A 25,964-nucleotide genomic window follows, 5' to 3' on the forward strand; every position below is an offset into this window, starting at 1 on the left:
TGACTTCTCTAAACATTGTGTGGGGGGAGCAAATGTGCCTAACCTGGACGTTTTAGAACTCACATGTATATTTGTATTCTGTGTGGTGCAAATATTTGGGGTTGTATTAGCATTGATCTTCTGGTGGTAGGTGAACAGTTTTGTTTTAAGAAACTATTGGTGCAACCAAAGGGCATTCCAACTACTCCTGGTCGACTAGAATTTGGTATAGAACATGATGCCATCCTAAAAGCTAATATGTTTGGGTTATAGGTCCTACTAAAATGCCACTCTTAGGAAGTTATGATGGATGGGTTGCAGACTGATAGGGGCCATGTATGGCATTGGTACATGCATGTGCAAGCTCTTTTATCCAAGATAGTGTGACGCCTCAGGGAACCTGGCGGATTTGGAAGAAGTGGAGGCTGCGCCCACCATTGCTGGTCCCATCACGTTTTGGGAAACGTGCTGTGTAGGTCTAGCTGTCCTTGCGACGTTCCCGACACCGGGAATTATTCATACCACTTCCGGGGTCGAGTGCGTTGTAACGTACAGTGTTCGTCCTGTTTTGCCTGCGCTGCTGTTTTCGAGTAATTCTCCTTTTTTCCGCCCGTTTATCCTCCTTTTCTTTCTGCCCCTTTTCCTTCCCTTGTCTCTGTACCTTTAGACGGGGTTTCCCCGCAATCTTTTCTCCTCCTCCCTTGCCTGTTCCGTTCCCATCTGTCTTCCTTCCTCCCTCCCGTCTTGTGTTTACTTCCTTCTTTTTTCCCCCTTTTCTTACTCTGTTGTTCTTTCCGTCTTCCTACCTTCCTGTCTTGTGCTTGCCTCGACTTGCCCTCATCTGATTATCCTTATCTTTTCCATAACCTGCATGAAAACCCTGTGTACTGACCGCTGCCTGCGTTGTGGATTGCCTCGCCTAGCCCTCATCTGCCTTTTCCGTATCAGAACTTTATCCTGTTTGAAATCCCTGTGTACCGACCGCTGCCTGTCTTGTGGATTCCCTCGTCTAGCCCTCATCTGACTATCTATACTGGAACTATATTCTACTTACCAGATTTCTTACCCGATCTCGTTGGAGCTTGTTCTTTTTTCCGGACTGTGTCAACCAGTTCCTTTCCCTCTGCTGCTGCCTCCGGAGTGTGTTGATAGCTGCCACACAGCGGTTGAAGATTCCATTTTTCTGGGTTTTTTTGTGCCACTGGCTTTTTCCTCATTGACCAGCGACCGCGGAGGGTTGCCACAGATCACCCATAGGGTGTCACTGTGGCGTCCTACCTCGGTCGTCCCTTTCTTCAAAAAAAAGGGGTGAAGACTCGAACAAAGGACAACCCAAAGCTGACTCAACGCCGGAGACTTCGAGGTGAGGAGGAAGGGGAGGAAAGGGAGTCAGGGGCATCTCAGGAGGAAGAGGAGATTACAGACCTTCCTGACAGATAGATATTCGTCACTGCTGGGATAATCCAGAGGTAAACGAGTGCTCCTATATTGCAAAGGCCAAACTCACTTATTGAGATTTTGCACTTATGGATATTCTTTAAAAAGCTAATGAATACTCCCTTATGGAGTGGTATATTAACTCAAAACACCAAGTAGAATTGGAGGCTTAGCTAGCTCCTTTTGAAGTTTTTTTCTTAAACCAAAAAACAACTTTATGTAAAAGTTGAATTGTGTTTTGACCCCCTTCGCTGGGAATTGGTCTTGCTTGGCCAATATCAAATACATGTACATTTGTATGTATGTACATCCAAGAGAATGAACAACACTTCCTTCTTTGGTGCCCACCACTCAGATGAATATGGCAGCATTGGTTCATTCTGTTGTTTAGGAATAGTGGTGATAGGTTTGTGTTCGGGGCACAAGATTCATAAATGATCAACGCTACATGCACTGTATCCATGTATCCGCTTCCTGTAACTGTCTTACTCATTTGCAAATCTTCATCATAAGTATGTCTCAAAAAATTAGCTTAATGTAATGAGTGCATTGATGCATCCGGGTTTGGTGCGCTATATGAATGCCAAAATAAATACAAATAAATACTATGTTGGCAGGACTCTACGCTGTATGTGATTTTTCAGTGTAGCCTGTTATCTGAGTAAGGATTGGGGAAGAGACTTAGGGCCTAATTCACAGTACGTTTTCCAATGGGGTTTTTCCATTATAAAACGAGTAGTGCTCTTATGGACTGATTTACAAAAGTGCCTTTCAATGCCAACACCCTATAAGAAAACACTTCATAAATCAGGCCCTTAAATCTGTCAAACAGTCTATTCTGTTAATTGTCTTTTTTGGGCGAAAAAGTGGTATGTGTTTATTTATTTATTTTAATTTTTGATAATGCGCCAACTCACACAGGGCCTCAGGGTGCACACAAAACGAACAAGACAGAACGACACAAAGTTTAGATAGTTGTGTTATTGTTTGAACAGCAAATGTGCATGGACTGACTTGACATGTGTTTAGATTGTTGTATTTTGATGATTTTATATTTTATTCCATTTGTATATTTTATCTTTTTTTGTAAGAGGAATTGTTTGTATTTTTTTGTGGTGCTAGAATTCGCTTTCCGAATACCTGCTTATGCTGATGAATATATAAATTAACATTATTTCTCTGAATGTTACAATTGTAGTGCTTTATTTTAGACTGCATCCAACTCAAATCATCTTCTATGTGAGACTAAATAATTGTTCCCACCATAAATGTAATATGTTTATGCTTTTAGAGGCTTCCTTTTAACCACATCTTTTAAAACCGTCTGTTTTACATTTAGTCAAAGTGGATGGGGCACAGATGATTCCATTCCAATAGGGACTGTGGCCTTTGCCCCTGTGAATGGGAAATACATTTGTATTTGTTTCAAGAACCTTGTTTTTGGCTATGTCAGAATCAGAACAATGTTGGTGCAAATCTCAGATCTCCATTTCAGGGAACATAATGTTCCTGCTTTAACATGGTACTCCTGGAAATCTCATTATACTTTTATATTTACATCAGGCTATTTGCATCATTCTAATGGTATTACGTGTCCCTTTCTGATTTCTGATGTTTTGACAACAAAGTATGAATGTTCTCCCTTTCATTGCAGATGCTTCTTATCTTATCTTGGACGATTTCTGGCTTGCTTTCCTGTGCATATCTTAATATGCTGAGCTTTGACGTTTTATTGTTTTACAATGCTTTTTCTAGTGTGCATTATAAGCAAAAAGCTCTATCTTGCCATGAAATAGTCAATGTCCATTAGTCTCATTTTGTTTATGTTTAATGTATTTGGCTTTATAAAGCACCTACACCAAAACATTGCCAAGAATTAAGCAAGCAGATACACAAATGCACAAAAATGCAACATTGGCAACGTGAGGCACACATTTATTCAAAGAGGAGGCTAGAGGCAAGCCTTCTCCAACGTTTGGAATCAGAAGTGAAAAGGAGCAAACTAGTAATTGAGCAGATGGGGGTAACAGCACAGTGAGATTAAACACAGTATGAGTGGTAAAATAGATTGAAATCAAAGAGGAAAGATAATATGGGCAAGGCTATCAATACTTTTAAAAACAATGCACTATAAAATGCCAAATGGAGAAGAGTGTGAAAAGTGGAACCATTTTACGAGACCAGAGACATTTGGGAGTATAGACAACAAATAGAGTATTTGAGCAACAGAATTAAAGACCAATTGAAAAGGGACAAGGGCATAGACAGGAAGGGCAACTAAAAAAAGAAGAGCAACGATCAAGGCACAACAATGCCAAAGAAAGAATACAAGTTTTACTGAAGAAGGTTAAGACCAGGATGGCTCTTATTGATATTATGGAGGTGACAATGACATGACTGAACAATAATTATGATACAACGAGAGAAGGAGGGAGATGGATCAATAACAACACCCGGGTCGTGAGCCAATGCAGGAAGGGTGAGAGAAACAGTTGGGAAAGACCTGGAGAGAGGGGATTCACATCCTCTCAACAAAAAGAAGACACAGCAACATGATAACAATTGTACAGCAAATGTCATTCTATCTTCCGGATAAGTGAAGCCCCGAACCATCCCGGGAAGTATTGCATGGGATGATAGGTTTCACTTTGGTGTACTGTTCGATATTGCAGCCGAGCAACACATACAATAAGCATTACATTGTTCTCATCACTTAGATTTGACATTACACGTTTTGAGGGAAAATCAGATAACCAAATTGCCCATAGCTCAATGTATTTAGTACAGTTGCTCTTTCAAGGTCCATATGTCTTCGTTTACATACATTTACATTTCAATGTTCCTTAACAGTGCAGACACCAATGTGCTTATCATAATTTGTCTGATTTTATGTTAATAAGCAAAACAACACAAAAACCAAAAAAGTTTAAAAAAACCAAAAAAGTCTGAAATCAATATTCTATATGAAGGATACGTGTAGACATAAGTGTGGTACTTACTCAGCGCAAATTTTGGGGGATTGTCATTAACATCAGTTAATGTTACAGTCACAGTTGTAGTGCCAGATAGGCCACCCATGTGTCCACCCATGTCCTTTGCTTGTATGACAACAAGGTATTCTTCTCTAGCTTCTCTGTCCATGTTTGGAAGGGCCGTCTTGATGATTGCTGTAATAACACAAGACATAAACTATGAATATCTGGCCATTAGCTGTATCATAAACTAACAATAAAGTATAAACATTTAAAAAAAATTGCTTAGAGAAACGTAGAGTTCATCCTTTCGCGAGTCACTGAAACAACCTTTCGATCAGAGACGATCCCATACATTCATTTGCGCTTGTATTTAGTTGTGTTAACATTCTAAGGACCTGATCACGATCTGGCTGGCATTTTGTGCAGAAATACTGAAAGTGATAAACTCCTTCTGCATGATGACACTTGTTCAAGTCCAACCTATTCTGAGTCTTCCACTCTAAAACTTCAGGAATTATTTTGAAATACCACTTCTGCTTCTGGTAACCTTTTTTTATATTTGCTTTACTCATTCCCAAACTTCACTGTAAATGGGTAAATGGATAAGACACTTAGGCCCTTAGTCACCGAGCGTTTTCCAATGGGGTTTGCCATTATAAAACGCTTCTGTGAATTAGGCCCAATATTGGGTCGTACCGCAGTGGTGTATGTTGTTAATGCAGAGAAGGTTAGAATGTTCAATACTGGCATTAATTTGTGGTACATGGTTAATGTGATGAAAAAGGAGCATCAAAAACACCAAATCGCCATCACCTCACTATGCTCCAAATACGTTGCTTTTTACCGTATCACACAGAATAAAATGCACTGTATATTTTTAGCGCTGTCATAGAATTTTTACCTCCACTGTATGTTTTGAGGTAAAACTAGAAGGGCTTTTCTGAAAAGCGCCTGGAAGACATTACCTTTGTTGGTACCATGGTAGGTATTCTGCAAAATCCTGAATCAGGTAGATTGTAATTCCAGCATTATTCTACAAGGACTGCCAGATGTGTTATTACCGCTGAACTTGCAATGACACCATGAGCCCCTTTTTTACATCTGCATGCCTCCTACTTCTGCGTGCCTCTGTGAATACATTCATCCAAATGTGATCACCTACATTTTTATTATATTTGAAGACGTATGAAACTGCTTGATTTTTAGAAAATGCGGATGATGATGTATAGCTTAGGCTCATGACACTTGCACGCTTAATACATTTTCTTTAAAAGTGGACCGAAAAGTTCAAAGCATTTATCTGCCAATGGAATTTTAAAGGAAACAAAGTGTCCCTTTATGGGTTCACAGCACTGCACTTTGAGTCAGAAAAAAATGATTTCTTGTTCCTCAGCTGTCTAAATTATGTTCTTTATGAAGCACACTGAATGCAGAGTTGTGTGTCTGCCGCGCTAAAATGTCATCCGTGAGCCATACAACTGCGATACATCTCGTCTACATTGTGGTTATTTATGTGATGTTGACACCAATGTAAGAAGGAGTCTGGGCCTCTGGATTTGATGGTCCAAGGAAAGAGCACGGTCCAAAAGTTAAAAGTTGCACTTTAGGTGACCCTATTCTTCTTTAAGATAATATGTCAGTCAAGCATACAGTAGCATAATAATTACAGACATGAGCTACAACTGAGAAGTATGGTTTAACAGAAAAGAAGGATGGTTGCTTTGATAGAAAGATAACAAGAGCTCGCAGGAAAGTATCTGTTTTTCCAGTAGTAAAGTGCAAGTGTGCTGTTGATGAGATCCAGTTGAAAGAACGTTTCCCATCACTAGACACTTCATCCTGATTACACATATGTATTCCGGCTCAGGCCTGGCCTAGGCAAACCAGGTGAGTGTGAAATAAACAGAATGCCTCACAGGGAATCCCTTGGTAGCATGGACATGGGAACACAGCACTAGAGACACATCTTTTTAGAAGTGGGGCATTTTCAAGACGTAAAACCACGAACGTGGATGTGTGGTGTGATTTGATTGTTGTGTCTGATTTACTGTACACATACACGCACAGGGAGTTTTGGATGCAAATACAGTACTCCTGAATAATCTCCAAGTAGAGAAGAAGAAGGACACATGATGGTGTCGGGACACATCACTACAGCAACATACAAGGTATACTTTGCTTTAAAATGACTATTCAGTGTAAAAAGAATACAGATGTTGGCAGTAACATTTCTCCTTTTCTTCTCTAGACCCTGTATAAAGGAATCATTGCAGCTATATTAAAATAATAGGTGGCTGTAAAAGAGTGTTGCACACATATTCTCTTTTCTAAAACCTTTCTTTTAGAAAAGAACAAAACAAAATTCGTAAATACTTTGGATATCTATCTATATTTATGAAAGTGATCATTTCTGGACTTCTGACCGTGTTTGTGGCTTGGCGAAGCATTTCTCCTTATGCAATTCACCACTGTTTCACCAATCTGCACCCCACTTTGCATAGTTACCTATTAGGACCCTCCTTACAATACTGGCTACATGACATTTGGATACCCCACCCTGTTCTGAGAATTTCAGCAATATTCAACATTTATGTGTGTGTTTGTGGATTGGCAAAGCATTGTTCCTTATACAATTCCACACCATTTCACCACTCTGCCCCACATTTTGCATAGTTACGTGTTAGGACCTTATGGACCTTACTGACTACATGACATATGGACACCCCAACTCTTTCCATGGATTTCAGCAAAACTCTAAACTTGTTTGTGGGTTTGTGGTTTGGTGAAGCATGGTTCCTTATACAATTCCACAGTTTCACCAATCTGCACCAAACCCTGCCTTTTTACCTGTTAGGACCCTGCAGATATTACTGGCTACATGACATGTGGACACCCCACCCTTTTCCCCAGATTTCAGCACAAGGCTAAATTTGTTTGTGGGTGTGTGGCTTGGTGAAGTGTTGCTCTTCATACAAGTCCACATCATTTCACCAATGTAAACCACATTTTGCATAGTTACCTGGTAGGCCACTGCAGACATTGCTTGCTACGTAACATTTGCACACCCCATCCCTTTCCCCAGATTTCAGCACCTTCACAAACGAGACAGTTTCCTGAAATCCTCGAAACATCAATGTGGTCGTAGAAGGACAGGTGCTCAACCCTAGAATGCACTGGTCCTGGGACATTTGCACCGCAATGCACTGCAACCAACTGCACCACGCCAGGGTGAGGCAACTGGTGTGCAGAGAGCACAGTAGGTACCAGTATGCAGGAGAACACCAACTCTTGCCTCCCCTCATAGTCTGTTCTGGTGTATGTCAGCCAGCCACACACGCCCATTCTCAGCGCAGTTTGCTTCAGAGGGCAAAGCACATCCAATGATAAGCGAATCAGAACAGTGACCTACAGAATGATTGATTATCAACAATTGATGAGAGTATTGTCATTTCTGTCCACAGAACCCGTTTGTAGAACTGGTACTTTTTGCATGTACAAAATAAATAATGTATGCTGTAGTTTGGATTAATTAAATCATTGTGCAACACATGTCCAACAATATACAACATACATTGGTAGAGCATAATGTTTTTGGTTTTAAAGCACCACATTTAGTTAGATGTCTACATCTTGTGTACTTATTTGTGTAAAAACATGAGGAATGGCTACATCATGCATGCATGTACCCTCTCCATACCAACAGTCAAAAGAAATATGGCTTCCATCAAACTCACCTTATTGTAATAACATCAACCGCAAGAGCTAATATCTAAGTAACGTCCAAAGGATGTCTGAGTCCATCAAGAATGTTTGGCATATGACTTACACTGTTCTAGCCCTACTGGACGTGTCAAGGTAAATAAGTGCACATAATACATTCTCCCTATCACAATATTACAAGGCCCAACAGTACTTATGTTAACATGCTGAGATATATGCAATGCTTAATGATGCATTCTTATCATCTGACTTACATTTACGAAGACGTATATGGTTTTCAAATGCACATATTTTACATGATGACTCTCGTGTAGCCCCCAAGTCCCCTTTATAAGGCCTGCCAGCACAGCGCTTGTGAACAACTTTCCGGTTTAATCAATAGCTATCAAAGAGGGCCCCAGAGGCATGGCCTCAAAAGGCTCTAACATGATTATTTAATGGCCGCGCCTTCCAGAGTCTCCCCTGACAACATTCTCTTCCAGATGGACCAGGCAATATTCAAGATGAAAGCTGGAACACTGTTCATATCATACCGACTTGACCTGCCTGACAGAGAAAGTTATGACATTACTTCATGTCATAACATAATTCCCCTCTTGTACACTACCCAAAACAACTATGTGATCATAAGACAATCAATTAATTACTGCTTAAACTTGACAATCTGGAGCTTGTTCAAGCATCTACCATAAGAACTTCTTGCAGAATTTCAGAGAAACACAACAAACCCTCCCAAACAAGCTGCCTTGGCAATGTAATTTTCACAACGTTTACAGGCTGGGTTTAATTCTCATGACAGAAATATTTCCTTTTGTGACTCTCGCCTGTCCACCCGAAAAGACACGGTTCTGCTATTCACTTAACTTTCATTCCAGTAAACGATCTTTACCCTGCCCACTCGCTCAATTTTCGGGGTTTGGGGGATTTCTCTTAACTATTTCAAATGGTTTAAGAACTTTTCTCCAATGTGGTGTGAAGAGATGTGTTGCAACCCTCTGCTGCAAATTCCAAAGTCTCATTTTCTTTGCAATCCTATTAAGTATCTGAAGCACCCATACCCATATGGAACTACAAGATCGAGTGTTGTTTGGGTACGTCTAATACCTTGTACCTGTAGAAGAAACCTCTGCATCCTTGGTTACTAGCTGCATCCTATAGTGTGTGAGTCACACCCAGCCCACAAAAATAACATCTCTAGAAGCTAAATGACCACCTGTGATGTTACATTCTTTTTAATACTTATTTCTGGCCACTTTAACTACAAATCTGTGAGCACCAGAATAAAAAGCATGGCCAATAGTGGCACTACCAGAGTACACACAATGGGCCTCATTACACGGTAGGCGGAGGACCAAGGTGCTATTAGCACCTTGGTCCATGCCGGTAAAATACCGGCACCGCCTTGGAGGAAAGGGGAATTACCGCCCTATTCCAAGGTTGGCGGGGTGGTAATTCCTCCTTCCCCCATTGCCCTTCCCCATTCCCATTTGTGCCCCATAGGGCTCTATGGGAATGGGGAAGGCGCTAATTACAGTGCCGCAAATTGCGAAACAGCAGGCGTTAAAGTACCAACCCGCAAAGGGACCTCGTAGTAAGGCGGTAAGGGTTTACCGGTACCAGTGCCCTTACCGGTACCGGTAAACCCTTACCGCCGTCCGTGTTATGAGGTCCAATGTCTAAGGCCAGCTCCTCTTTGACCCGCTTCAGAATGGATGTAACACCATAGACTCCTCCTACACATAACATGCTTTCAAGCCCTCCTAGCAGCATTTCACTAGTTCTTCAAACTCTCCCTCACCTCATCAACAGGCTTTTCATGTTTCTCTACTGAAGTCCACCATAAGCAAATTAAAGGCTGGGCTGGGAGAGCAAGGGTTTCAGACAGACAGTAAAATGCCTAACAATATGTTTACATACTTCTTTATGCTACTAGCCTCTGCTCACCCCTTAACAGACTGGCCAATCTCAATCACTCCAGAGTGGTTTAGGGAGTGACTTTTAAGTGTATTACATTTCCAGGTGATTGATTCTGTGCTCCATCGATTCCTTACAGGCTAGGGATCCCCTTGTAGCTTTACCTCGTGTGGGCAGCCGGGCAGTGAGATACCCGTTTGTCTCTGGGATGAAATCAATCCTATGATAAAAGGCCTGGGCCTGGTCTATAGAAAGTTGCTATTTTTTTAAAAGGTAGTTTTCCCTCCCAATCTGGGATACGCCTGCCAATTCTTATGCAATCAATGTCTCCCCGTGGAGACTGTTAATCAAGGGAACAAAAGGAATCGCGTAGGGTGAATAAAAGATTGCACAACAACCTGCTCTTACAAAGTTCTGCAACCTCCCAGGTACTCTCGTCTAACAAAAGAAGTTAAAAAAGATTAGCCAACTCAAAGATCCAAACCTGCACTTCATGGGTCCTTCGGTCGTGCCTTGCAACGCTTGTGTATAGGCACGTTATAAATGCCATATCGTATCATATCACACCCCTATTCTAAACAACATTATACTATCGTTCCATATTCAAGCTACTCAGAGTGTGGGCTCATTCTACCCGCCAAGGTTTCACCAGATGTTCCTCTATAATTGCTTTCTCTATTCATTGTCAATCTTCAGGATAAACCATGTTAACCCCTGTGGCGTCTTGAGCATTAATTTGCTGGGTTTTCACTGGTCAGGGTCATTGAAACATATCTGTTCTCCTGTCTCTAGAATGTTGTGATCTCTCCCAGACCAGAAGATTAGATTTACTCTTGTCATGTAACGCATAGACCTTGCCTTTCCTTAGGATTCCCAATAGGTCCCTCTTGGTCCCTGATTTATTTAGTTTTCACAATAGGTCTCTGCATAGTCTCTACAAATTACCATTATAATTATAGTCACCCATTCCAGGTTTCCCAACAGCCCTCTCTCATTAAATACATCAGGTTTTTTCTCGAAGTCTTGTTTTCTCAGTTCACATGTGGCCTTACTTCCAGGCTTTTACTTCTGAATGTACAGCCTCCCTCCTAGACCTTTTGCTCATCATCATGGTTGCTGGTGAAAATCCTAGGCCCTGGACATCCATTTCCCACAAGGCGAAATGGAAAAAACAATTCTGAACATTGTGTTTTAGCCAGATTCTCGTTCCAGTGTTTTCCTCCAGCTAGCATTCACCAGATTCTTGCAGAGTATTGTCTGTCTCGCTCCACCGTTGAGCCCTCTTCGTGCCATCACTCTCCTAATGGCTCTTGCCTTGGTGCAAGGGAGTATATGATATGATATGATATGGCATTTATAACACGCCTATACACAAGTGTTTCAAGGCGCGACGAGGCAAGGGAGGGGAGAAAAGTGGAAGGCAGACAACGATCCTACTAGGCCAGGTGTCATTCAGATTGAGCAAGTGCGAGGGTAGGGAGAAAAGGAAGAGTGCAAGGGGAAGGGAGAGGGGAAAGTGCAGTGCAGTACATATAGGAAGAATAAATATGAATAAATAAAACAGCCTGATGGTGGCAAGTGCAAGGTAAGAGCAGACATAAGTGCAGGTAAGGGGACTGAAGGGATTTCAGAACCAGTCCCCAAGTGCAGGGGGCTGCCAGGGAGGCAGGACAGGTGAGCAAAAGGTGGGACATGGCCCCAGAATCAGAAGGGGTGGCCAGGTAACCAGTGCAGAATCGGCAGGGAATTTAAGCAGGGGAGAGAGGCAGAAAAAGCGGAAGCAAAGAGGAAGGTTTTGAGATGTTTCTGGAACCGGAGATGGTTCTCCTCGAGTTTCAGGGAAGCAGGAAGGCTGTTCCAGGGGGAGGCCCCAGCCGAGGAGAGAGATCGACCACCAACTCGTTGCTTGGAGAAGCGACTAACCCTGAGGGAGTTGGAGGCAGATGAGCGAAGAGCCCGGGAAGGAAGGTATTTAGGAAGAGAGAGTTGAAGGTAGCGAGGTCCAAGGCCCCAGAAGGCCTTGTGGATAATGCAGAGGGTTTTGAACTTAATCCTTGCAGCCACTGGGAGCCAGTGCAGGGATTTCAGTCCTGGAGAGATACGATACCTGGGCTTGAGGCCAAGGACAAGTCTCGCAGTCCTGTTTTGGAAAAGTTGCAGAGGGCGGAGAGTAGAGGCAGGCAGATTTAGATAGAGGCTGTTGCAGTAGTTCAGCTTAGAGAGAACCAGGGCTCTGGAGACGGTGAGCTTCTGGGGGAAGGAGAGGAGAGGAAGAATACCTCTGAGGAGGTGCAGCTGGTAATGTGATTTCTTAGAGACGTCGGAGATGTGAGGAGAGAAGGAGAGTGTGGAGTCAAAGATGACCCTGAGGTTTTTAGCCTTGCAGGTGGGAGCATGAAGAAGGCCAAGAGAGGGGACCAAAGTTGCAAGCCCCTTAGAATATGCTCCCCCTTCGGGCTTTGTGACCCCTTTTATGTTCCTTCCCCTTGGAGTATATCTTGTTCTATATTTCGTTCCTAACTCGCCATTGAATTTGCAAATCCCACTGGTCATTCTACTCATAATAGTAACTCTGCCTCCTTAGCCTATTTTCTGTCTTGCCTTCACCTTTGTCAGTTACCTGAGAGTTCCCATTGTTTTTAATTGAGCCCCATGAGGAGTTAAAGCATGTTGCAACTGGCGGCAACATCTTGGATTTCATCATTTAATGGGCCATGGTTCTGAGCGGTTTCATATCTCTCAGGATCACCCAGTCCCAGCATGCCTTCAACCCTGGGGACTCTATACACAGATAAGTCGTGGCTTCTTCGTTCCATGGGCCCATGATCTTAGCAATTTTTGACATTAATAAATCGGGTTTTGAACAGAACCATCTTTCTTTGCACTGCTGGGTGGCAGGTCAGGGGACCATTTTGGTGTACGCAAAACTGCACAGTTCTCCTGGATTCTGGCACAAATGTGGCCTTTTCCACCATCTTGGATTTCCTAAGCCCACAGCACCAAATGTTGCAGCATAATAGTCCAAACGTGGGTCAGGACACCCAACACAATACAAATGGCTCTCCTTCTCGCCACTACAGACCCAATCCAAACCGCTGCCTCATCAGAATCGGAGCATCAAGTCAATGCTTCAAATGGTATCAGGCAATCCATTGTGTCAAAAAAGTCCCTGATATGCTGGAAGTCACTGATATGATGGAATGATGACCTGAGCTCCAGGATGCAGTCACTCATAATGGTGATGGAGTTGAAAGAAAGGAGGTTAGGTCACGATGAATGGAGAGAGATTACGAATTAAGAACCAGAAGTATTCACCGAGATGGATAATCCATTCTATCAAATGTGTGTGAACATTGCTATGCAGAAACAGTGTGAACGTGTTATACATTCTCTCTGTTCCTGCATATATACACATGCCCTGGATCTTTTGTCGAGTGTGCATTACTTGAAACAAAATTATTGATTAGACCACTTGACACAGTTTTACAATGCAGTGACTGAAAAAAAGGTCTCTACAACGGGGTACCACTAAATTGTTCTCTCATGTAATTAGTAACAATTCCTTACATAGCTGAAGACATGTGCTTGAATAGCATGCAAGTAAGCACCACATTATTTATAGTGGGAATGGTCCGGATCCTTGGAATCTGTCGCAAACATTCCAACTCTATGTAAGGTTCAAACAGCTTGGTCTGATCAATAGAGCGCTTCTGACACATGCATGCTATTCTTTCTGCTCCAAAATCATAAGTACATGAACATACAAGAACATGTATTTTGCAATTCCCTGTAAAGTATTAAGACATTCTGTTATTAAGGAAAGGCGAGAAGCTTTGGTTAAGCTGAGCATGATGTGAAAGAGAAATTCTCTTCACCCTGATTCATGATTTAATTTTGACCGACTATAGTTGTGGGAAGTGTTTGTGCATGTGAAGTTATTCTACACACATCCTTGTATTGACATCCACACCTCATCCCTATGGTTTGTAGCGATGGTTTCCTGTCAAACACTCAAACACTACCATTCTGCAAACATGTGTTATTTCTGAGTCAGAGAACTTCCTGGCTATACCGCGGTAGGGAGACGCTGCTTCCTGGGCAAGGTAATGAGCCTGTGGCCATAATTGTCATGGGTGTCTTATGCTGCCTTCCTAACTTTGATGAATGTTCCGATAAGTGAAGCCAGCACCTGCTATTATATGCCCTATCTGGGTGTATTAGATTGTTTAGTCTCCCCTACCGCTGAGCACCATCTGGGGGAAGCACACCATCTCCTAGGTAGGTCAGTAGGGCTTGCAGATTGCTACCTCTTTCTGTTTCCCCTACCGCTGGGCACCATCTCGGGGAAGCACACAATCTCCTAGGAAGGTCAGTAGGGCTTGCAGATTGCTACCTCTTTCTGTTTCCCCTAACGCTGTGCACCATCTGGGGGAAGCACACCATCTCCTAGGTAGGTCAGTAGGGATTGCAGATTGCTATCTAAAGGAACTATGCACCAAATGAGTGTATCTACGTGTATTTCAAGCACTATTTGCTTTAAAGTAAACCAACCCAAACTGGTTAAAGTTGAGAACACAAATCAGTCGATTTTCTGGGGTGAATTCACACTTTGCTAAAATCTGTGGGCCAGATTCATGGAATATTTGCTCAGTTCAAAGTGAATTTGCACTGCTGAAAAGTGACTGAACTACGGACACAAACCCTGATTCATGGAACCATGCAAAGTGTACTTTTGCCGTGCAAAGTCAGTGCATAGTCATTTTTGCAGTACAAAGTGACTGCCAGACTTTGCACAGCAAAAATACACTTTGCACAGTTCCATGAATCAGGGTTTGTTTCGGCACGTTTCAGCAGTGCAAATTCAAATCGGGCCCCGTATCTTTAATTAGGAGTCTACACTATTTCTATTGCAAACCATGCTCAGAATGCTAGTGTGCCATGCTAAAAATAGAATAATTCGTATTGATAGCCTAGTTGCACACGTGATAAGAATATGTATTGTAGTTGCCATGTCATCTTTCATCATAGGAATAGACAAAAATAGTAATTTCCAAAGCAGCGACCCTGCACTAGATATTATGTTTTTTTTTCATTTTTAATTTCCGGTAAGGGTGGTATTAGAAACACACCTTGAGTTCAGAATGCAGATATGGACACCTAACTGACCCCTAACCACTGTGAAAAGTGTGAGATTTCAGCATCTGATGTCAGAACCTCGGTGCGGGTCCGTTGTTTCTTCTATGCTGACCACCCACACGCCTGCCACCTCCTAGATAGGCCATTAGTGTTTGCTGCTTGTCGTCCAGTGGGGCATTGACCAAATACATGAACAGTCCCTTAGTTGCTTCTCTGAAAGTCTTCCACTATGGCTGATAAGAGGCCAAGTCCAACTGATTTGGTAAACATATGAATGACACACATGTCTGGCTTCAAGCCTTTATTGTAGTTGACCTGACACCTTTCATCATAGAAATAGCTGGAAATGCTATTTTCTAAGGCAGGTGACTCAGACAGGAAATTATTTTTGTTCAGTTTACATTTCAGTTAAGGGGATGCACCTCAAACCGCACTCCACAAACTAGTTCTTGACCATTTAGTGGCCTCCTAATTATATCAAGACGTTTCTCTTCCTAACCTGAGAGACAGTATTTGTATTTGTATTTATTTATTTGTATAGCGCATTAAGACCTTCAGGCAACTGAACGCTTTTATTACATGTTATACAGTACACAATTTACAGAATGAGAAATGCAGTAAGAGAGTTACCAGTAGTATACAAATGAAAATACAACAACAAAAATAGTAAATATACAGATATGCAAATTCAGAGACTTATTACAATGATGCCCTTGCAGGTGCTGGAAATGTTGCAGCTTAGTTATGGTCTTCCCAGAGCCAAACTTGAACCTTGTTCCGGAATATCATGAACAAAGGCCCTGCTCTAATGGCTATGGGGAGCGCATTCCATTTTTTAGCAGCAAGGACTGGGAAACTACTTCCACCAGCACGCCTTTGATTGAAACGCACTGTGATGACACAGTGTGTTTGAGCTGTTCTGCTAAGTCGTAGTGATGGATGAAAGTGTCACAGAGGTATATGGGTGCTTGATTGTATAGACACTTGTGAGTTAGTGAGAGTGTTTAGAGTTCAATTATTTGCTTGATGTCTAGCTGAAGAGATATGGTGTTTCCTTGGGATGTTGCAAGCTGATTTAACTCCATTATTCTGCATAAGTTGTATTTTGTTTATATTCTGTTGGGACGTTCCTAAGTATAGTGCGTTGCAATTGTCTAGCTTAGATAACACTAAGGCTCTTGCTGCTGATATACAATTAGTCATGGATAGATATGGGCGACGGGCTGTAATAAGCTTACATGTGTAAGCTGTGGCCGATGCTAGGGCATTAGTTTGTCTTGTGAGAGTCAATGTGTATACCTAATGTTTTCACATCATTTGCTACCTTGATTGAGTTTCCATAGATAATTAAGGTTTTAAATGATGCATCTAGTTTATTCAATTTAGCTGGGGAACCGAGTAAGAGTAGTTTGGTTTTGTCATCGTTTAGACATAAACCATGTTTGGCCATCCACATTTGTATAATGCTATAGATGTCATTCAGTGTTTTTCTGTCTACAATGTAGTCTCCAGTGATAGGGATGAGTATCTGGGTGTCATCTGCATAATTCGTATATGTGACACCCAGATGGTGAAGTATATCAAATAAAGGCTTGGTGAATACATTGTAGAGCTTTGGTGATACATATGATCCTTGTGGGACACCACAGGAGACTGGCAAATGTAGGGCTGAGGTAGATGGTGAAAAGACCCTCATGGTTATTTGTTATTTGTTTCCAGGTATTGCTGAATTTGGAGATAGGCTGCTCGATCCAATGTTTTCAGCAGGAAGGGGACTGTAGTGATCGGCCAGTAGTTGCATGGGTTGTTCGGGTCCAGCGTAGGCTTTTTTAGGAGTCGGAGTATCCATGCATCTTTCAAACTGGTGGGCACGGTACTAGAGGCAAAGGAGGCATTGATAAATGTGTTAATGAAAGGGGTGAGTGCAGTAGCAACTTCTTTGAATAGTGTAGCTGGGCAAACATCACCTTCACATTTGGAGGGTTTGAGCTTTAGTATGATCAACTCTACTTCTTTGGTAGATAAAGATGTACAGTTGAATTGGGGCAATGCAGTGATAGAGGTAGGTGGAAGATTCGGAGGTGTGGTATTATTGATGAGTTTTTTTTCATATTTATTTTGTTGAGTATCAGGGTAATTTTATCTTGAAGCACATTTTGTATGTTGGTGCAAAGGTCAGGTAAAAGGGCAGGTGACTCAAGTTCTTTTAGTATGTTGAAAACATTTCCTTAGTGCTTGAGTTAGCTTTGAAAACATGGTCATTGAAGTTATCTTTTTTAGCTTGGAAAATGGCTGTCTTATAGTTAAATGAAGCCGCAGTGAAGACATCTTTGTTTTGTGTGGAAGGGGAGTTTTTCCATCTAGTTTCTGCTGTACGTTTTTCTTTCTTAAGAGTCTTTAGGTATGGTGTGTACCATTTGTTAATGTGTGCTCGTGGTTTGGAATTCTGTAGTTTAAGCGGGGCTATTGTATTGATAGCTTGAAGGATTTTTTCATTGTATAGGTTCACTAAATCAGCGGGGTCCGAATAGGTAGTATTAGGATGAGTTATTGGGCGTAGTAAAGGTTGCAAGTTTTCAAATGCAAGGTTATGTTTATTTCTTGTAATTAAAGCTGGGGCTTTAATAGGAGTAGTGAGAAATACTGCCTTGTCAATGGTGAAGGTAATTAAGTGGTGGTCGGTCCGGGCACCTGGTGTATTGGCCAATAACTTAATAGTACAGTTAAGGTCCGCTTACCAATTTAGAGTGCTTCCTTTATTGTGCGTTGGGATGGTTATACGATGTGTAAACCCAAGCTCAGACATGGTGTGCTTTAGGGTGGATGCTTTCACATCTTTTGGATCATCAAGGCCTAGGCTGAAATCACCTAGGATTATAACTTGGGACTTACTTTTCGTATTGTCGGATAGTAGTTGCGCTATGTCATTTTCAAAGGTAGTGGTGCTACCGGTAGAACGGTAGATCAAGTGCATGGTAATTGTACCTGTGGTAGATGTGGATAATTTGACAGAGAGTATTTCGGCAGATGGTAGGTAGTGTTATCTCATAGACATGTAATATGATTTAAAGTGACCGACCCACATTTGAGGACCTTCCCCGAAAAGTTTGTCTGATCTGTGGATATTTTCATGTGACCTTTATTCATGTTTAAGAAATACTACTTAAAGAGTCTGCTCTGTGTTTAAACATATCATTCTTTTGTTTGCATTGCTGTGTTAGGCCAGGCACCATTAGTTAGACATATCAGCAAGTTAGAAGATTGTGCTGCGTTTGCATTCGTTTTGAAACATGTGTGTGGCTCATCCAGGCATCTGAATGGCGCACAATATAGTAATGATATGATATGTTACTTTCTTTAATCATTATTGATGCACATAAAAAAAGGAAACAGTGAAATAATTCGTATATTTTATGCTATCCAGTGAAATAAACATTAATCACAATCATCACAATTAATGGTATAATATCTTTCAAGGGACACGTTAAAAAAATAACAAACAAAAACTATTTTAGAAAACATAATCACATTTTTCAAAAATTGATTCACAAGTCTAAAACCTGGATGTGTTTTCAAACCGAAAAGAAAACATCGTCGGATTGGGAGAAAAGTAGAAAATCGGGTTTCTCTTCTTTTATTTTACTGTAGGAAAACACAAGTGATGCTTGATAACAAATTCTTCTGTCTGTGAATACAGAGCAAGTATTTCAACATGCTGAATCATCCTATGAGTAAGTCAAGCGTAAAACAGCCTGGGGAAATCTGACCCACCAGAACAGTGCCCTTTAAAAAAAAAAAACAACAGGCCCCAGGCTTCGTCCTCAATACGTGACTCCTTTCAGCTGCCCAATTGCACGAGAAATCACGTGGAGGATGTTTAGTACAATGGTTTAAACCCATGACAATATCTCAGAGGTGGACAATTATTTTAAAGTGACTTTGGAAATTATATTTTTAAGACATCACTTTGAAGCTATTTCCTAGAATTTCTTTTAAAGAAACTGAGAAGTCAGAATGAAACCAATTAGCAAATACAGCTGTCGCAAAAATAACCACTGATGTGTGACGTGCACAATGGGGGTTTCCAGGCCACCGTGCTCTCCTCTCCTTCGGGTGGCAGGAGTCAACAACTTGTCCACCAACCTCTCCTGGAAATTCCAAACTACAAGCCTTTTTATTAATTTCCATTTTCCATGGTAACATCTATGTTGATAGAGTGAACAAAGCATTTTCCGGAGACAACGGCCGGCTAGACCATTGCCTCATTATAATACATTTTGCTCGATCTGATGGCACAGGGAGTCCCCAGGCTCAGAACTCGTTGAGAGCAATCACCAAGCAGAACATTTTCACAGAGACGGAGCGCAGAGATCCCACTCTATTCAGCAAGTGCGTGATGCCATTGCAATGCAAAAGGTTACCGAGCTCTAAGGTAGACTTTACCCACTCTGATCCCAAGCAGCAAGGCCATCTGCTTACGAAGAACACAGCTGACTTCATTCCACCCAGTCCAGCCCAGCATTCAACTCCATTCAGCATTCCCCAGTGGAACCAATGAGAAGAGGGGAACTCTTAGGGGTGCAACATGACCAAGCATTTAAAGAATGTGGACAGAGAGGGGACAGTTGCAAACTGTAGAGAGGCGTGGATAATCAGGAGCTAGAGAGCTTCATAGAAAGAGTGGAAGCAATCTTGGAGGCAGCTGGAGGTAGCAGCAGAAGGAGTCGGATCTGGAGACAAGGTATCAGAGAGAGGAAGCCAAAGATGGTGGAGTTGATCAGATGGAGGATGAGCGAAGTCAAAGGGGGGAAAATGAGTTGAAGGTGATGCAAGAATATCTGGGTAACATCTGACACATTGAAGAGTAATGCTTTGACGAGGAAAGAATAGAAGAGGAATGGATTATCAGTGGTAAAGCGTGTCAGAAACCAGAATGATATATGAAAGTGATGAGGACTTCTGTAGTGAAGGCAGAGTAGTAGGACAAGGCAGAGGAGATGAAGAGAGGTGGTTCTATGACATTATGAGATAAGTGAGGGCAAATGTTCCTAGTTGATAAAAGATGTTAAAACGAAGGGACATTTCTAGAGAATAGAGACAAGGAGCTGGTGGAGGAATTGATGAGGGATATGGACAAGTGTAAAACATCTGTATGCTCAGAAAGACAGAAGGAACAAGTAGTGGATGGGGAGAAGAAAGGCTGAAAATTATTTGGAGTGAGGAAGTGAGTGTCAATCATGGTAGACAGCGTGTTACAAAGAAAGAGACCTAGATGGTACCGTGTTCAAAGTGAACTGTCTGGAGGTTGTGATCAGTGAAGTTGGAGTGGTGAGTGGAAAAAAGTGTTATAATGAGAAAGCTGAAGAATGTAAGGAGAACACCTACTGGATATGATTATTTATTTAATGTCTGGTTGATTGGTGCAAGTCCACATTTTGACAATAACCTCAACATACATCCCACTGCACTTCAGTTGCAGTTCCTGAGTTGCTCCTACCATCCTCCCATGCCCCTGCAACTCCCCTTTCTACCAGAAAAATCCAGGTCACTTTGAACTCATGTTTCCCTTTATGAACTCTAGCTGTTTTGGCGAGACTTTCCACCCATGTAAGACATGTGTTCTCTGTATGAGATGAAACGGGGGTGACAGACTAGTAGTGCCCCAGAGCACACTGTGTAATATGTACATGATTCACTTCTCACACACCTGTTAGCCATGAAATAAAAGAAAAAAAAAACGAAATAACGAAGGGTCAGGTGTGAACGTTTTTATTAAAGAAAACATCATTCCCCACTTCCTGTGGGGCATTTCTGTAGCTCCAATGACGATTTTGTATGTTTAGTGCACAGTAAAGCATGCTTTTATGCATCACTGTAATCACTATACAACCACTGTACCTTCACTAATACAAGACAATGGAAACACCAGTCCCTGATTTCTTTTTGTATGAAATACCATATTTCATTAAATTTCAGTTTACTTAATTTGCGTGACCAACGAAATTTTATGGTCGCTAGGAAGAGAGCAGGCAGTGAGAAATGAGGGTAGGAAGCAGCGGTAGAAAGTCATGCACACCCCCTTAGAAACTGCTTCATCTACCCGGCTGCGCCCCCATATTAGCCACTGGATTTGCAAGACTTGACTGCGAGACCTTCTCTGCGTTTGCTTCAAGCAAGTTTTAAAAGCTCGAATGCAAAACACAAATCCACAATGATGCGAGTACATGAAGATTATGCATGCGTGCCTTCATTGTGATGTGCAAAATATGAACACTTGACATACAGCCTCAATCCGGGGCATATGGATGGTTGTGTCTCATATATGTACTAACCTTGGTTGGTGCTCTTGGAGATAGAATGGTTGGGTTGTGCTGTGCAGAAAAACTCAAGTTGCCAATGGACCATTAAAACTCTTGCAAACGTGCCTGGAACCTGGATGGGCACAATGGCGCCAATGATGCTTGCTATGCCAAAGTGTTGACTTCTTTGCAACTAGCAGAAGAACGACCAATGGCGATTGAATAGTACATTTGACAATAATGTAGTAGAAATGTGGAAAGTATCAAAGCTACTGAAAAAAGTAATACATGTTCTAACACAATGGCCCTCATTAGGACCCTGGCGGATTTTTTCCGCCATCGACGGACTTTTCCGCCATGGCGTAAAGTCCGTTTACGCCATGGCGGATGGTGGACTTACCGCCCCATTCCGAGGTCGGCGGGGCGGTAAGTCCCCATTGACCCATTTACCCTTCCCCATTCCCATTTCGGCCCCATAGGGTATAATGGGAGTGGGGAAGGAGTTAATTACGCCACCGTAAATTACGGTGGCGTAATTAACACCAAGGTCCCATAGCGCCATGGATTTTTACGCCCGCAAAAAGCGGGCGGAAAAATGACCATGGCGCTCTGGGAACTCGGAATTGGCGGTAAGGGGTCGGCGCAGCTAACGCTAGCGTAAACCCCTTACCGCCAGGGTCCTAATGAGGGCCAATGTGTGTGGCTGACCCTGGCCCTGGCCCTGCACTCTCACAGCTGAGATGTACTGGTGCTTGGTCTTCCCGACAGTATACAGGTGTCTCTGCTGGGAAATGGAAAGAGTGTCCAGTCCTCCTCCATACCATGCTCTGCCTCACTTTGCGTCTTCCTGGGACACAGTCTAATCTTTGTATGCATGCCAGTATGTCACATATGGTCAGACAATCACTGAGGGCACTGCAGTGCCTGAGATAGGAAGATAACCTGACCTCACATGTAAGGCCTGCGCTCTACCACTGGGCCCCCATGTACACACCTCTCAATTGAATGGGGGGTGCAACAGGATCAAGTGGAGACCAATCCCCAAGCTTCAGTACCAGCGATAATGTAATTGACACAGGAATATGGCACAATATCTGGCTACAAGGCGAAATGAGACAGAACTAATAAGCCTTCCCTTTGAGTAATTAATACTTGGATTCTCACATTACTTAAAGGATTAGATATATGGGCATGTTTTGCTCCCACTATTGCAGATGCAATCAATATCAATTTTTCACAGATGAAGTTTCAACCACTTATCATTAGATGGTCCCCCATACATATCATATGCTTAACATACGTCAAGTCCAACTCTATTGTTTTGGTCCCTGAGACTCATAAAAAGCTAGTTAAACATACCCCCTGAGACTAGCCCAAGGCTGTGGTCCCCACACTTAAGCTTACTTATTACCACCACAGGAATGCATATCATTATCAAATAAATCAGAGAGCATGGTGCAACATGGTAGGACTCAAATGGAGCCTGGGTGGCACGGTGGCTAATAGGCATGGCCATGTAATCCATTTAAACATGAATACGTGTCTCCCTGTAAAGTCTACTTTAATGGCCACTGCTCCCATGACAGAGTGGTCTCTGCCCCCACCAAATATCCAGCTGTTGCAGAAGCTATGTGGTCCTACATCACGGCAGCAGCTAAGTGTGGACAACAATGATATTATGACTCATAATTAGAATACATTTCCAGAGAGACCCCAAAAGGCCTTGCATTATTCACTTCTAATTGCAGATGTGTGCTCAGGGATTTATGTGAACGTAAATGAAACATCACAGGGGCCACTGTGACTGATAGGTATGGCCATGCAATCCATAATGACCTGGATGTGTGGCATTCTGTAAATATCTTCTGACACAGGGACTCTCCTCCCACCTAATGGCAAAGGGATTGGCCGAGGTATCACGCTGAAATATCTTGCTGATGCAGTGCCCATTTGGTCCTACATCACTGTACTGATCACAATGTGACTAAAACAATATTATGATTTATAAAAAGTATACTTTTCCAGATGGCCTACTGAACCCTTGGATTTTCGCATCTCGTAGCAGATTTCTCATGAAGGATTTATGAGTTCCATGCTGGAGATGGACCATAATGCTTTGTGTTCTCTTACGGATTGCTTACTTTGTACTATATATGAAAACATTGCCCAGTGAACAGAGTTAGCTGTAACCCGCAATCATTAAGTTAGTGTATGAGTAGGCTGGGAGAGAAGCCGATTGTAGACTTGCTATTTTGTGTATATTACCAGTATATTATTCATATTTTGTACTTGTACCTACATCAGTCTGCTTTGGCTGAACTGATTACCCACCATGTTTAATAAAGCACATACATACTATCCAATCCCCTGCAAAGCTGGAAGGGTCCTCCTTTTGGGCTGCCCTCCCAAGCACCATTGACGTCTCAACTCTTCCCACTCGGAGTCAGAAGCTTGACTGACGTTCACATAAATGCAACCTATTACAATATATGTACTCAAAAAGCAACTGAACTATAGAGTGAATGAAAGAAATTAATCTTCAACTAGCAATAAAACACCACCTTCACAGAAGCATCCGGGAACTTCTGCTTCATAGTATCCGATTCCCGCTAATCTCAAATTACCAATAACCCTAAAAGCTACCTGAAAAAAACGCACGTGTAAAATATTGAGATGAATCCGGCTGACTGTTCTAGGAACCCTGAAAACTATTTGGAACAAAATGAACATATTTAGTCATAAAATAACGATTTGCTGTTTTCCAAAAATAGGAAACCCACTGGATGCGTTATATTACACATGCTTTTAGCCTTGCGTGGAGCCTATCATGTTTTCCTACAGAGGATCGCAAAGAGGAAAATATATGAGCTTTTCAATCTCAAAATATATGTTTTGCCATTTGCCATTATAAAAAAAGCATTTCCTTGATCAGACCCACTGGTGACCACAGAGCCAGGACGGTTATTGGATGTACTGCCTCTTATAAGAATTGGGAACTACGTTGATAGATTGATTCGTTGATGAGGGGGGATAGATCAGGGGAAACGTGTTTGTCTTGGAAGCAAGACAATACAGCGCAACACAGGTTTAAATCTCGATCCCATGCTCAGAAACCATTCTCTGGTATTAAGCATGTTATAAAAGAACAATTATAATTATAATGAAGTCGGAAACACGACCAATTGAATACATTTACAAAATAAATTGACGAATAATAACGATTTTAGAAGAGTGGCATTGTTTCTTTATCACAATAGTTAAAATAAAGCTAGTCTTATGTTTTTCAAGCCAGTTGTGAGAGCATTTTATATGAAGACTGGGGAACAGATGCAAACATTAATAAACTGAGATCTTCGTTGGCTAGCAAATAAGAGTGATCACTGTATGGTGTTGTGTTTGCCAAGTAATGTATGATTAGTTATATATAGCTGTCAAAAATGAGCGCCTCGCTCACCTTTTGAAGAGCAACAGAAGCGCCAATCCTTTGTAAGGAAGGATGGACATTGTCAGGGAAGTGTGCAAGGCAATACCATGTGTGTGACCTAAGGAAAGAGCTGCTAAAGCATATAGGGCCTCATTACATCCCAGGCGTTAAGGGTTTAACGGCGCCGTCAGCGCCGTTAACCCTTAACGCCTAATTACCATTTTAACGCCTGCTTTTAGCAGCCGTTAAAATGCAAGGCGCTAACCCACCTTGGTGCTAATTACGGCACCGTAATTTACGGTGCCGTAATTAGCGCCTTCCCCACTCCCATTATGCCCTATGGGGCAAAAATGGGAATGGGGAAGGGTAAATGGGGAATGGGGATTTACAGCCCCACTCACCTTGGAATGGGGCGGTAAATCCGCCATCCACCATGGTGTAAACAGAGTTTACACCATGGTGGTAAAGTAGGGAACTTACCGCCTGGGTTGTAATGAGGCCCAATGTTAGTGCTTCACAGAATAACCTCCTGCATGTAGGTGTCATGCGACTATGAAATGATGAAAAATCACAGCATGATAGCATAGTGGATCCATGTATTGGGCGCATCGTCCAGCAGATACGTGCTTTTGGTATCCAGACAATAGTCCTAGCAGGCATATGTTTTTTGAAATCAGAGCATTAACCTATATAATGTATAGGGTAGGTTGTTGAAAAGAAGAGGATCCAAAATAAGAATCAAGGGTGAAAGCTTCGTTTGTATATCCTGTGAGAAAATGGCAAATAATAGCTAGACTAGCTAGTGGAAATCTGTGCAGTGTACCTAAATCTGCTGATAGCATTGTAATCACAAAAGGATTCGGAGTGCCAGTTCCGGGTTTAGGCATAACACAGGTGCTCCTGGCACTAGCTAATGCAAATGTATCAGATTCGGCGTGCCAGAGCCAAGCAGAAGCGCCCGCTGGTGGGGATTGCCTGCTTTTTCTGATAACATTGGTAAACAGAATTCTAATGGGAAACCTTTCTTGCCTAGTGGTATCATCATTAATCCTGTTTAAAGATTTGCAATAAGAGGTATCA

At 42.1% G+C, this 25,964-nt stretch overlaps 1 protein-coding gene across 1 annotated transcript in view; it reads right to left on the minus strand.

Moving 5' to 3' along the window:
• Positions 1 to 25,964, minus strand: part of CDH8 (cadherin 8) — a 1,279,274-nt gene that overhangs the window by 512,084 nt on the left and 741,226 nt on the right. The window contains exon 5 of the mRNA XM_069652973.1: positions 4,416 to 4,583. Coding sequence (XP_069509074.1) covers positions 4,416 to 4,583 — 168 coding nt within the window. The remainder of the gene's footprint in view (positions 1 to 4,415; positions 4,584 to 25,964) is intronic.

Source organism: Ambystoma mexicanum, chromosome 1p (assembly GCF_040938575.1).
Source record: "Ambystoma mexicanum isolate Mex_15411 chromosome 1p, UKY_AmexF1_1, whole genome shotgun sequence".
Taxonomy (NCBI): Eukaryota; Metazoa; Chordata; class Amphibia; order Caudata; family Ambystomatidae; genus Ambystoma; species Ambystoma mexicanum.